This window comes from Macadamia integrifolia, chromosome 9 (assembly GCF_013358625.1).
Source record: "Macadamia integrifolia cultivar HAES 741 chromosome 9, SCU_Mint_v3, whole genome shotgun sequence".
NCBI classification, from domain to species: Eukaryota; Viridiplantae; Streptophyta; class Magnoliopsida; order Proteales; family Proteaceae; genus Macadamia; species Macadamia integrifolia.
Window position 1 is genome coordinate 8,385,115 of NC_056565.1, and position 14,105 is coordinate 8,399,219.

Here is a 14,105-nt window from a genome sequence, read left to right on the forward strand (position 1 = left end):
CCCCCCCCCTTTTTTCGTCCCCCCCCCCCCCCCCTTTTTCGGCTGTATCCCCTTGGTCCTGCTGATTTGGTTTTGCTTGTTACTTTGGAGTAATTTCTCCCCCTAGGTTGGCTTTTCCTTGTTGGCTTAAGCCCTTCTCTCTCCCTTACTCCCTTTTGTATATTCTTCTCTCCTTTGTTAATGAATTTATCTATTTATTCAAATCTCTCTCCCTCTCTCTCTATCTATATATATATATATATATATACTAGTAATAGTGCATGTGAAAATGCATGTGTAGTCTTGTTGTCAGAGATAAAGAGAGAGAATTAATGACTATTTTGCTATAAGGATTGTGATTTGAAATATTGTATTCTAAAGTAGACATTTATTGAAAAATATACAATATACAGCTAGCTTGGAGCTCCTAATGTCAAGGTCCAAGCCTCAACAATTATAGATAGTATTATGCTTCAAAATAGATTCCAGAGTGGTAACAACAAGATTTTTCATAATCATTTCTCTGAATTACAAATAGTCAGAGTAATTAAAAAATCAGGTTATTTCAAACATCATGAAACATTTCGACCAATTAAGTGCCTTTTCTATATTGTAAAGCTTTGATTTTCTAAAGGATGATGAGAAATAGTGTGATCCATGATGGTTTCCTCACCCACATTGGGGTAGTAATAAAGTTGAACTACAATTGTGCACATACCAAAGAAAGAACCATGGTTACTCATCAAGTTTCTTTAAGCTAGACTCCGTGTTCAAATTGTAAAAAGTGGTTACCAAAAAGTTTCCTATAAACACAATATATCAGAAGAACATAGTTAGCTCCTTGGGTGGATTGGACCAATATATCCATGAGATCAAATAACAAGGGTGAATATACTTACTTTGAAATGGGGAAAAAATATATCTTTGAGGTTGACCTTCAAAGTTTAAAATGTTGGGAATATCCTCATAGTAAACAACAGTTCTAACCCCAATCCATTGAATAACGACAACCATAGCACAAATATATAAAACCAAATTATAGTGAACAAGCTTGGGCTTAGTTGTTATTAACAACTCAAAGTACAATTAGTTTTTCTAATATATTTTTCACATTCACAAGCAAAACTTAGAGTAGTACAAAAAACAATAAGAAAGATTGGACATCTGGATTCCGGTACAAAGGGAAAACAACATACATGCTCCCCACTATAAGCCTTCCATCAGAATAAACACTTCTAACTGCTTTTTCAAGTTTTTGCATTTTAATTTCATTATCCTAGGGCTTTATATCCAAAAAAAACTGAGGATTTTCCAGCTGATGTCGGAAATATAAAGTCTTGTTCAGGTTTTACATAAAAAATCACAAAATTGCCTAGTTAATGTCACCACCCATAGATTTGCATACCAGATGTTGTTCAATTCCCTTATACATGATTTTAAGCAAGTATATTATAAGAAAATGGGAGAAAAAGGAAAAATTTAACAGTTTCAATTTATCAAAGCAAACCAAACATCCAAAATAAAATAAAAAGGGGAAGGGGTGGGGGGGGGGGACTCAAAAGATGAAATAGAAAGGAGAAATTAAACAGACTATATTGTCTAGAAAGCAGAAAATAATTTTCATTCTTTCTTCTTCCCAACTGCTTTGCTAGCTGCAACACATTTTTCAACGACTTTCTTTTCCTCTTCTGTCTCTTCCTCAAAATTATCATCATCCTAGCAGCTAAAGACTGATAAACAAGTGTTTTTCATGAGCGAGAGCATTTTCAAACCATTTTTTATGACTTAAGAAATCAAGTGCCAAGTTAGAGAGAGAGAATGAGTTATTACAATTTTGTTTTCAAATTCGAAATAATACAGAGGGAGCAATGAAGCAAAGTTGCTTTTCATTCCTTAGCAAATATTTGTTGGTGTACGATGTCTTGTGTTCCATCACAGTTTAATCCAGGGATTACTGGTGCAGGCGCCTCGACAGCAAGACGGCATCCCACTAGCTGGTTAAAGGGCCGTGGGGGTTGCAAGGGGGCAGGAGGCCCCCCTGCATAGCAGGGGTGTAGGGGGTAGCAACCCTCTGCTCGAATTTTTTATTTGAGAGCTATTTTGTACTTTTTCGGATTAGAGTTTTTCGTTATATATTTGTAGCGAGAGTTTCTTTCTCTGTAATACTGAGAGGTGTGAGGACAAGCGTTGTAACCCTATTATCCATTGATAGCGAAGCAGGATCTCATCTCACCGAGGATGTAGACAATCTTACCTAACCTCGTAAATCTGTGTGTAATGTTTGTTATTGTTTTTCCATTATATTTTGCATCGTTTTAAGGTTGCGTTTCTACAATGTCATCTTAAAATCAAGGCAACAGTAAAAAGCAAAGAAATATAAACTCTCGAATTCATAACCTCCAATCTCAAAATATAATCCAATTCAACTTTGCCAAGAGGATGCCAAATACAAAACACTCAAATAAATCTAAGACTTATGCCGAGTCTAAGAATGATAACAAAAAAAGAAGCCTAAAAATAAACTAATCCCAATATAATTGCATACCTTGAATTTTAAACTCAATTCAAATAAATCTATTGAATGGTTGTGATATTCAACCATTCAATAGAGGAGCCTTGCAAATTCAGAGCAACACCGTTTTGTTCCTATAATTTAATATGAAATTTCTTCAACATGCTTTTGGAGACGATAACAAACTTATTCAAAACCTTTTCTGGTACCTTAACTAATGCCCATATACTGAAATGTGAATAGTATTCCTTTGCTGTCATGCCACCATCTCCCACCTCAAGCATGTCAGGATTTGATGATAACAACTCCAGCCTGTGAGAAATCAAACCAAGTATGGTTCACAATGTATATTCAGTTCAAATGTTATTCACTTCAAGACCCTTTTAAAAGTGACCAGCTACCATTCCAATTGCCCTGCATGGTCTTGCTGCAAGTATAGGTCCTGGACATTACAAAACTACTAACTAATAAATAGGATACATGGGCAAATAAATCAAATTCTGGTGAGAGAAGGGTCTGGGTCTTAGTGTATCTATACGTATTTATGCAACAATATTCATCAAGAAGTGGAAAACCATACTTTCATAGGAAACTCCATACCTTGCATCGGATTAGACTCCAAGCTTAAGTTATTTCCCATGGACATAATCTGCTAGAGCCTTTATAGTAGAAGGAAAGGTTGAGGCTTTAGGAACCAAATTTCCCTGCCAGAATTCAAAACCAAAAAGAAATAAAAATTAATCAATTTCTCCCCATGGTAAAATTAATCAATAAAAAAAAAGCTTTGCAAGTACCAGTGAGTCTCTATTAAGTTTAGCACAATAGTCATCTAACGCAAATGAAATCAATATGATACAACATAAGAAATTAATAATAATAATAATAATAATAATTTGACACTGAGGTGGTGCCATGATAGCGAAGGAATACCATTCACATTCCAGCCGAGGTCATACCAGTGACTTTTTTTTTCTCAAAGCTTTGATGGTCTTCTGCCTGACATTCTGGTTTCCATTGAGCAGAAGACATGTCTCCTATTGTTTTAAGCCTTGATTTTTCTGAGTACTACAAATAAGCCCCTCTTCTGAGGTTTGTATTCTATCACTTCCTCCCTTATTTTGATAATCCCAGAGTACCCCTCTTCTTCCAATTTTCTATTCTAGTTTGACCCTTCACTAATTAGTTTTCATGTGAAGTGCATATTTGTGTCTGAAATTACAAGATTGCCACTGATCGTTTAGACTTATCCTTTGATGGGCTCATATTAATCCAATTTAGGGTTATCGAAACCCGTATCTGCATCAAATGTTTTTTTTTTTGGCTCAATGCTCAAAAAATTTTCACAAAATAATAGTCATGATCCCCACTTATCAGCACCAAAGGTCAAGGCTAAGGATTAGGTTCACGTACGAGAATGTTCTTGTACACTCCTGATTCGTAGATATAAAATCTATTAAATGAAGAGAGAGAAAATTGATTCTATATCCACGGACCAAGACCGTTCTCATACATTCTCATACGTGAACTTGATCCGCTCTCAAAGGTCAATGGCTACATCATCATTCAGAAGGATTGGTATGGCAAAAATTGAAATTTAATAGGGAATGATGGAATGTCAAAGAGAAGTTCAGTCAAAGTAGCACGAAAAGACTCAAGAAGTGGCATTAATTGGTTCACTTAGCCAATCCCAAATTTGTAAGACAAGACTTCATAAGTAAATACATAAAATAAAGCTAATGTTAGAGCAGTAAAAATAAAATAAAATAATATGAAGGCATCAAAACCATGATTTTCTCTTTGCTTTTATCTTTCCTTTAAACTATGTTTGGTTGTTAAGAAATAAAGCAAAAAAGATAAGAAAATTTTTAAAATTTGAAAATATAAAATTTTAAAAAATTAAAATATTAAATTTGAGCAGATGTATAAACACATAAATCAGTAATTGGATCAATATGTTTTTTTTTTTTAAATAATAATGCAATGATTAATGTATGCATCTATTTCTCTTTTTAAATTTATTTTATATCTATTAATTTAAATTTCTACAAACAATAGCCTTAGTTATTGCTATTGAGCCAAATTTGGACAACCAAATAGTAAAATATCTGAAAAAGTAAATAAAAAGAATCTCATCTTAACACCCAGTGTCTAATTTCCTGACATGGAGAGCCTACCTGACCCATAAAATTCGGGCTCTACCTCATCTGTCATGTGGCAAATAATAAGACAGAAGACCTTTTTAGGTGGAAGCAAAGATTTTTGATGGTTTATAATAAACCCAATTGGGCCCAAAATTTATGATCATTGCATATTTGAACCAAGTTTACGGACTTAAAGGTCCAGGCTGACGCAAGCCCATGGACCAAGTCCTCAAACGATCAAACTGGTCCAAGCCCAATTATAATTAGGGGTGAAAGTTTGGTTTGACAACTTGAACCTGTCCTTCGTCCGAATAAGGTTTGGGTCAAGTTTTTTAACTCTGAGGGCATGGTATGGTTGAAAAATCTCAACCCTAGGTTAGGGTTGGGTTGAGCTCGGGTTAAGGCCTCAGCCAAGCCCAACTTGACCCAACTTGGCTTGAAATTTAAGCCTGAATTTTTATATTATAATTTAGTGCTCCTATTGATATTTTATTTTCTTATAATTTTTTTTAATGTATAAGATATGAATAGGAAAAACAAGTCAATTACGGTTAATCTAACCATTGTAGAAGCCAAGGTCAACTGAACCTAGCCTAATTCGACCCAACCCGACTCTAATAAGATTTATTAGGGCCAGGTTGGATTGGTATGAACCCAACAAAATTGGAACATGAACCCGATCAGATTGGGTTGGGTCTCGATTGAATTTTGAGGACCTAGGGTTGGGTTAGGGTTTTAAGAAACCCGGTCCAACCCGGTCTCCTTCACCCCAACTTATAACCTTTGGGTTTAGGGTTTTCTATATAAACTTCCTTCATTTGCCTTGTCGCTCCTTCGGCCTTTGCTTCTCTTTCCCTCTCCTCACAAGACAGGAACGGCGACGGCACCATGGTTCACGTTAATTTCTATAGGAACTGTGAGCTCTCTCTCTTTCTCCCTCTCTCTCTCTCTCTGTGTTTGTTCTTTTAGTTCGGAGGTCCAAGAAATTCAACTCGATTCTGTGTTTGTTGAGAAAGGAAGAGGGAAATAGATGGTGATGGTTTACTATTTTGTTGTTGTTAATGGATTTGTGTTATCATTTCAGATGGGAAGACGTTCAAGAAGCCTCGTCGTCCATACGAGAAGGAGCGTTTGGATTCTGAGTTGAAGCTCGTCGGAGAATACGGTCTCCGATGTAAGAGAGAATTGTGGAGGGTTCAATACGCACTTAGCCGCATCCGTAACGCTGCTAGGGAGCTGCTCACCCTTGATGAGAAGAATCCACGACGGATCTTTGAGGGTGAAGCCCTTCTCCGCCGGATGAACAGGTATGGCCTTTTGGATGAGAGCCAGAACAAGCTCGATTATGTTTTGGCTCTTACTGTGGAGAATTTCCTCGAACGACGTCTCCAGACCCTCGTGTTCAAGTCTGGTATGGCGAAGTCCATTCACCACGCCAGAGTGCTTATCAGGCAGAGGCATATCAGGTATAAATCTTCACCAATTGCGCTTCCTTGATTTGTTTTCTATTTGTATGTGTGTGAATTTTGCTAATGTACAATGTATATAGATTGCTATTTAGTGATTATTTTGTCTTTGCTTATATCTTCTGTGGTTTCATTGCTTCATAGGTTTGTTGTTGGTCTTAGTTTATATAGAAATGACTTCTCTTGTGTAACTTTTAATCAAGTGGTTGCATTTAAAGAACATGAATCCGTGGTGGTTAGGTTTTGGTGGTTTCTCTTTGAACTTGAAGGAATGGTGTTTTATGCATGCACTTGAATTTAGTCCATGCTTTCTTGAAGACCCATTTCTGAGGGACTTGTTGACTAGAGGTTTTTTGAAATTGAACGTTCAAACAGTATTGTTTTGAAAAGTTCAATTTTTTGGTTTAATACTAAAATTCAGTTTGAGTGTAGTGGGGTCCGTTTAGCTTGGATCGTCTTAAGCTATTAGTACAGTTGATTAAGGAGGGCACTGATGTAAGGAAGCTATAGCACTGATGTAAGGAAGCTAGAGTGCATAGTCTGTATGGCTACCCTAGTAGAAAGGGAAGCAGAAAGAGAGAAGTAAAGAAGGTCTGTCTAACCAGATAGTCGAACAAGGCAGTAAGTACTACTGACTTGTTGACTTGAACTATTTTGAAATTGAAGATTCAAACAGTAATTTTTTGGAAAGTTCAATTTTTTGGTTCAATACTAAAATTCAGTTTGAGTGTCATTGGGTCTCGTTAGCTTGCCACTGTGTCATTAAATGTCTTAACCATTGATTTAGGAGGCAGTATTTTTTTTTTTGTAAGGGAGGTAGTATTATTTTGACATGAATGGATTGCTAATCATGTTTTAATGTTACTCCCTTCCCACGATAAGCAAAGTAGTATTAACGTAGGTTGTCTTTTGTGACGTCATGTACCACTGCCTTCTCATCAACTCACTGATAATAGCTAGTGATGTGCATATATAATTTCATATGCGCATTGCATTCTGGTCCTGTCTCTGTTCTCTTTGATTTTGTTCTCTCGCCATGACCATTCATTCCTGAGGTTCCTTGGCCTCTGATTACAGTTGAAGTGGCATTGCCCATATATTGAAGAAGCTCAGCAGGAACAGGGTTGGCAAATCCAACTGGAAAGGTTGAACCCAGTCCCTAACTTTTCCTTTATTTTCTGTAATTTTTAAGGTGACTTATGCAAAATTCTCAGATTAATTTGTGAGTGTAAGAGATGGATGACTTGGGCTTGAATGTTTGTCCTCTCTTCTTTTAAGGTGAATTGGAAATGCATAGTTTGTGAATAACTTTAGCTTTTGCACCAACTGAACTTTTGCTATTTGTAGGTAGTTGTAGAAGATGGTTGCTTATTATTTGAAGTTTAAGTTCATACCTCACCATCTTAGGAGTCAGAGTCTTATGACTTTGGTTGTTTGCAGCATGGGCTAGGTTGAACCCAATGCTCTGCTGTTTGCTGTTATTGCTATCATAATAGGAGGGACAAGCAATCCAAGGTGGGCTTGTCGGTGGCCCTCTGCCTAGTTGTGCTATGAACAAATTTAGGCTCACCCATCTATCCTTTTTGCCTCACCATTTTTTTTTGTTCATATCAAAAGAATTGTGGAAGCACAAAATTATACTTGGAATTTTCCAGCAACAGGTGTTTGAAGTATTTTTGTGCAGGCTTTGTTTTTGCTAATCATCACAATGTTTTCTGTTCATATCAAAAGAATTGTGTGGAAGCACAAAATAATACTTGAAATTTCCAGCAACAGGTGTTTGAAGTATTTTTGTTTTTCTATGTATGTACTTAATCTTGGCTGATGGCGGGTTCATGATCCATAAATCTTGCAAAATATGTTTTCGTCTGTACTTCATTTGCTCAAAGCTAAATGGTTTTTGGTCAATGGCTTGTATTACCGAGTGCCCAGGATTGTGGCAATCGGCCACATTTTTCTATTATTTCTTTGTCAATTATTTTTATCATCGCATTCACATTATCTATCAGAGCCATTGAAATTGTCCAGCACATATTTGCTTCTTTGGTCTTCTTTCTTGCTGGACGGCCTCAACATTAATTTCTGGCTAGATGGTCTACACATTGTGTTCTGAGTTTTGGCAGTGCTCATTTTATTCTCTTTAATGATCAAAGTTTGCTTGTTTTTGGAGCCATAGGCTTAGGTTGATAATACCTCTTTGAGAATGCAAATGTAAACCAGCGATTGAATTTCAAAATGGGACTTGTAAAATCTAGAGGCAGTACTGTTTTATTTCTATATCTCAAGGAAAAGTTGTGGTAAAACAGTAGAGTGCTCTTATTTTATCGACATCCAATGAAGGGATTGTCATGATTTTCTACATTCTCTGTTCATGTTCTCACCATCTATACTTGTTTAACTTGCTTTCACAGAAACCACACTTACTAGATCTTGATTTTGATTGGATATTCTTGCATTTGAGATTCTGACGTATTAAATGGAATTTTATGTCATATTCCAGAGTTGGGAGGCAGGTGGTCAATATTCCATCGTTCATGGTTAGAATGGACTCACAGAAGCATATTGATTTCTCACTCACTAGCCCACTTGGAGGTGGTCGCCCTGGACGAGTGAAGAGAAGGAATCAGAAGGCTGCTGCAAAGAAGGCTGCTGGTGGGGATGGAGAAGAAGAGGACGAGGATTAAGCTTAATCTGTTTTCCCCTCGGCTTCTTGGCAAAACTCCTGATTGAGAACTTAAAATTTTTGAGGTACATGAGTTAAAGTATGGGTTTCTTCTTATGTCAAATACCATATTGATTGTTGCTATGAAGAATTTTGTGTCGTTTATTTAAAACTTTTCTGGTGATGCTTGATGGGTTGTTAGTTGTTACCTTTGATTTTTGGCTCTTAGCAAAAAAATCCTTTTTGTTATACGATTGAGGACATGATTGCTCTGTTACTAGAGATTTAAATCTCAGGATCTTGGGAATCCGATCGGGATTGGATACTGATATGATACCAATCCAAATCGGTCTGTATCAACCTTGATTTTATGATTTTACACTTGATCCAAAAGTGGTACTCGATCCAGGATCATCCAGGTATCGGCCGATATCGATATGATCTGACCTAATTTTGCCAGCTACTGCTTGTGAGCGCTTCCACATTCAATCTAGAATGATCAGGCCTATCATGAATGAGCACACACTTCGCAAAATCAACAACGATGACACTCCTATGTGCATACAAATAGATGATAACAACAACAATGTTTTACGTAAGGGTGTCAAACTGGGATGATTCTCAGTATGCGAGAGAGGTCTGTACTGGTACCAAAGGTGTCAATCTCGGTACTGTCCCTTGTACTTTATGGGACCAAGCCTAGATCCCATTCTTGTTCACTAACGGGATGGGATGTTATCGGTTCTAAATAATTCTATGCACTGTGGATTAGGGAGAAGGATTTTAATGGTTCCTAACAAGATGGGTTTGTTATTAGTTTCATGGAGTTTTCATTACATCTAAGGTGTCCGAGCAACTTAAAATACAAAATCATGATAAATGTCATGGTTTTTACTTCAATGTAAGCTTCTGAAAAATAACCAGTAAGAAGTAATTATAACCAAATAAACAAGCTGCAATGTAGTTTTAGTGCCAATCAAGTTTATGTAAATAGAATTAAAGGTTCATCAACTGAAACCTCCATAAGGTAAATTATTACTCAAATACATCAAAATATAGCCATAAAAATTGAACATAAGAACATGAAATAAGTCCTTCGAAACGGTATTGGCGATATCAGTTCCATTTGGTACTTAGTCGGTATTTGAGTACTAATACCATTGGGAGCCTGTCCCATCCCTTTGTTATTTGGTAATAATGTCAGATTCCAATACCGTCTTATTTATTATGGGATGGTTTGGTACTGGGTTTTAGGGGATGTTCTGGGGATGATTCCTAGTTCTGGTTCCAAATTGACATCATTAGTTTTACATGGTTCGGCAATGTCTACATCTAGAGGTGCAATAGGGCCGGGTTGGGCTGGGCTTCTTAAAACCCTAGCCCAACCCTGAGTCCCCTTAACTAGGCCCAAATCCGCCCTGACCCTGACTCAGACCCACAAAGCTTTAACCCAGGCCCAACCCTTCAGGGTTCAGCCCAACCCTTACTGGCCCTGATTGACCCTGATTTTTCAGGGTCATGCCGGGATGACCTTGACTTTGACCCTGATTGACCCTGACCCTGACCCTAACCCTGGTTTGCCATTAAGGGTCGGATATACCCTGAACTAACCCTGCAAAATATGAAATAACAAAAAAATAAAAAATATTCATAATAAAGAGGAGATAAAAAACACAAAATCATAAATTACTTGTCATGAGGAGATCTTCCTAAAGCAAGCATTCAAACAATATAAATAACTCCAACTATTACTGCAAACAAAAAGGAGATCATCTTAAGAAATCAAATAATCCAAAAAATTTCAATTATTTATCATGACAAACAAAGAGATCATCCTAATAAAGAAAAAATCAGAAGATCTTAAAACCCTTGTCATGTTAAACAAAGAGGTGACATCTTAAGAAAATAAAAAATCCAAAGTCAACATTAGGGACTAAAACCAAGGCTGAGTAGGGCCAAAACCAAGGCCTAAATTCAAGGTAAAAAAAATTAGGGCCGGGTTCAGGGCGGGCTGGGCAGGCCAAAGACATCAACCCTTACCCACCTTGACCCTGACTCAGGGTCAGAAATTTCAGGGTCGGGCTAGCCCTTAGGGCCAAAATTTTTGGGTTAGTACTTGTTCGAGATCAGGCCGGGCCAAGGGTGGGTTTGAACTGTCAGAGCCAAACTTGCACCCCTATCTACATCCACTAAGTAATATCCTCTTTGGGGTTTTGTATTTACCCAGTACTCACCAAGTTTCAACTTCCTTACTGACAACTACTACTCCTACTTCTGACCTCGATAATACGAGGACAAGGGACTACAATCCCCAACCCTCACAACTATAATTGTGGGCTAATTACCTTGTAATTTTTTATTTTTTATTTTTATGGTAAACATAATTCTATTCATGAAAGTTAGCAAAAGTCATAGTTACCGAATTACAAGATTTCATCAACCACGGAGTAGAATTTGGTCAAACCATTCGGCTCATAAAAGACAAGGCCTTGCTAGCTAGGGAATTTGCTATAGAATTGCACCCCCTAGGAATGAATTGGAAATTACAATCCAAGAAATAAGAAGAAATGTGGGAGATATCCTCAATCACTTGTTAAATAAGAAGCAGTGCAGTTGCACTATTCCCCATGATGTACGAAATGAGCTCTTTATTGTCAGTTTTCACTACTAGGCAGTCAAAAGATTCAAAAATCGCAATTACCCTACAATTTCACAAACACCTTTTGCACACCCATTGCAAGGTTCCCTTACAAACAATTTAAAGTGACAATTAAACCCCCCCACCCCAATCCACATGCATTACCTAGCTAGATAATACAACTCATTAACAATGCACCAGCTAATTGTAATAAAAGGGTTATGAAGTCCTATCAATTTTTTTAGACAACAATAATTGCATTAAATAACTTTGTTTGGTTAGTATTCTGTCTCACTTATCCAAATACTCATATTTGTGGTCATTTATGGAAAATAAGTATAAATTTTCCATCATTTTATTACCTTTTCCACTTTCTCCATCACAAACATGACTTAAAGGATGTGGGATATGGTGTCATTTATTTAATAGCACACGTTGTCTCAGCCTTAGGCATTTCTAAGCAATCGCATCGGCACTTAGCACTCCCACTAGCACTAAGTCGGCGTAACTGCACTCCTAAAGGGATTGTTTAGTGGATTGGTCTCTTGGTGGATCACTCTTGGTTGGTGCTTGGTTGGTTGATTGGTTGGTGAGTCTTGGTTGGGGCTTGGTTAGTGCTTAGGCTAAATGAGGGCATCTTTTTTTATAGGCGCTCCTAATTATGATGAATGACTAAGATATGTACATATGTCTTACATTCAACGGTTATTTCCCACCTCCTTAGTGGAGGATTCTAGTAACCTCCTAAAATATGTCCTACAAATATCTTCTAGAACATATCTACTACAAAATATCTAGAGTTCCACACTTTGGTAGAATTCTCTAGAAACTTGCCCTTACTTAGCCCAATGGCCTAAGTCCATGGGCTTAATAGGCTACACCTGTGGGCCTTCAGTGGGTGGGCTGTGATACTCTCCCTCACCTAAGTCTGCGATGTCCTTGTTGGGTCTTTTTCGTGGAACCTTTGCATGTGGTCTTGAAACTGTCATAAAGAGTCGATGGGTTCCCAACTTGCCTCGCTCTCTGATATCCCTTTCCACTTGACTAAGTACTCCCTACTAGGAGGTACTCCTCGTCTCCGGATGACTCGATCAGCGATCATGTATTTAACCTCCTTATCGTAGGAAGTAGTGACAATCATTGGTGCTCTTAATGAGGCTCCACGACTTGGGTCTTATCTCCATGGTATGGCTTTAATAAGCTTGCAAGGAAGATCGGATGGATCTTGAGTTTAGGAGGTAGGCTCACTTAAATAGGATACCTTTCCCACCTTCTTAGTGATCTCGAACTGGCCTTCATACCGGCGTACTAGCCCTTTGTGTACCTATCTTAGGGACTTGAATTATTGAGGTAGGAGCTTCACGAGTACCAAATCCCTAACCTCAAAATTTTTTGATAGCCTCCCTTTGTCAGCCCATTTCTTCATCTTCTTAGTGGCCTTATCTAAGTATGACTTAGCCACATCAAGCTTTGCTTGCCACTCCATGGCAATCTTGAACGCCGAAGGGCTCTTCTCTGTATAGTCAATCATCATCGTGTTTGGCGTTAAGGGTTGTTGTCCCATGGCAATCTCAAATGGACTTTAGTTCGTAGCCTCACTTCACTAGAAATTATAGGAGAACTAAGCCACATTTAGCAACTTGGCCCAATCATGCTGATTAGCACTTACGAAGTGCCTTAACTAAAGCTCCAACAGGCTGTTGATGCCCTCTGTTTGACCTTCGGTCTGGGGGTGGAAGCTTGTTGAGAAGTGTAGCGACAATCCCGACAACTTGAATAGCTCCGCCCAGAACCTCCCTGTGAAGCGAGGGTCTTGATCACTTATTATGGATCGGGCATAGCCCAATGCTTGATAACATGATTTAGACATAGCCTTGCCGCTTCTTTCGTCGTACAATCCCTTGGTGTCGCCACGAATGTGCCATAATTAAAAAATCTATCAACCACCACCATTATTAACACACACCCTTCTGACTCGGGTAGGGCACTGATGAAGTCCTCTTTCAGGTATAGGGAGTGGCTCTAGTAATCCCTTAGGTGACTGTTGCTCCACCTTGTCTTGTTGGCACACAAGAGAGGTTCTAACATAGGCCTCTATGTCATCACACATTTGAGGCCAATAGTAAGCAGCTTCCAGTAATGCCCACGTGCACCGTTGTCCTACGTGGCCAGCCCATTTAGTGTCGTGGCATTCGCGAATGAGGTTACTCCACTTAGGCATGTAAAGTCTCCTTTTCTTCACTTAGAGCAAGCCATCTCGCTCCCAAAATCTTCGTGTCTTACCCTCTTATGTAAGGGCAAGTAAGCTCTTAGCCACAGGATCATGTTGGAGGCCCTCCTTGATCAACTCTAGAAGTTCCCCCTCCGGTTAGGTAAGAGAAGTTAACTCTGCCTTCCTACTAAGTGCATCGGCCACCTCGTTGGCCTTGCTTGGCTTGTACTCAAAGACAAAATCAAATTCTACCAAGAAGTCTTGCCATCTAGCTTATTTAAGACAGTTTCTTCTGGGTCTAAAAGTAGTTAGTGGTAACGTTATCCGTCTTCACCACGAACCTTGACCGAAGTAGGTAGTGTCACCACGTCCTTAGGTAATGCACCACCGCGATCATCTCCTTCTCATGGACTGTGTAACGTCACTCCATCTCATTCAACTTGTGGCTCTCATAAGCAATGGGGTGCCTTTCTTGCATCACACCCCATCGATAAC

At 38.3% G+C, this 14,105-nt stretch overlaps 1 protein-coding gene across 1 annotated transcript; it reads left to right on the forward strand.

The window, feature by feature from the left end:
* Positions 1 to 5,439: 5,439 nt before the first annotated feature.
* Positions 5,440 to 9,009, forward strand: LOC122087941 (40S ribosomal protein S9-2). Its single transcript, XM_042657076.1, has 3 exons — positions 5,440 to 5,548; positions 5,717 to 6,098; positions 8,599 to 9,009. The coding sequence occupies exons 1-3, from the start codon at positions 5,521 to 5,523 to the stop codon at positions 8,780 to 8,782; spliced, it is 594 nt and encodes a 197-aa protein (XP_042513010.1). The 5' UTR covers positions 5,440 to 5,520; the 3' UTR covers positions 8,783 to 9,009.
* Positions 9,010 to 14,105: the final 5,096 nt, after the last annotated feature.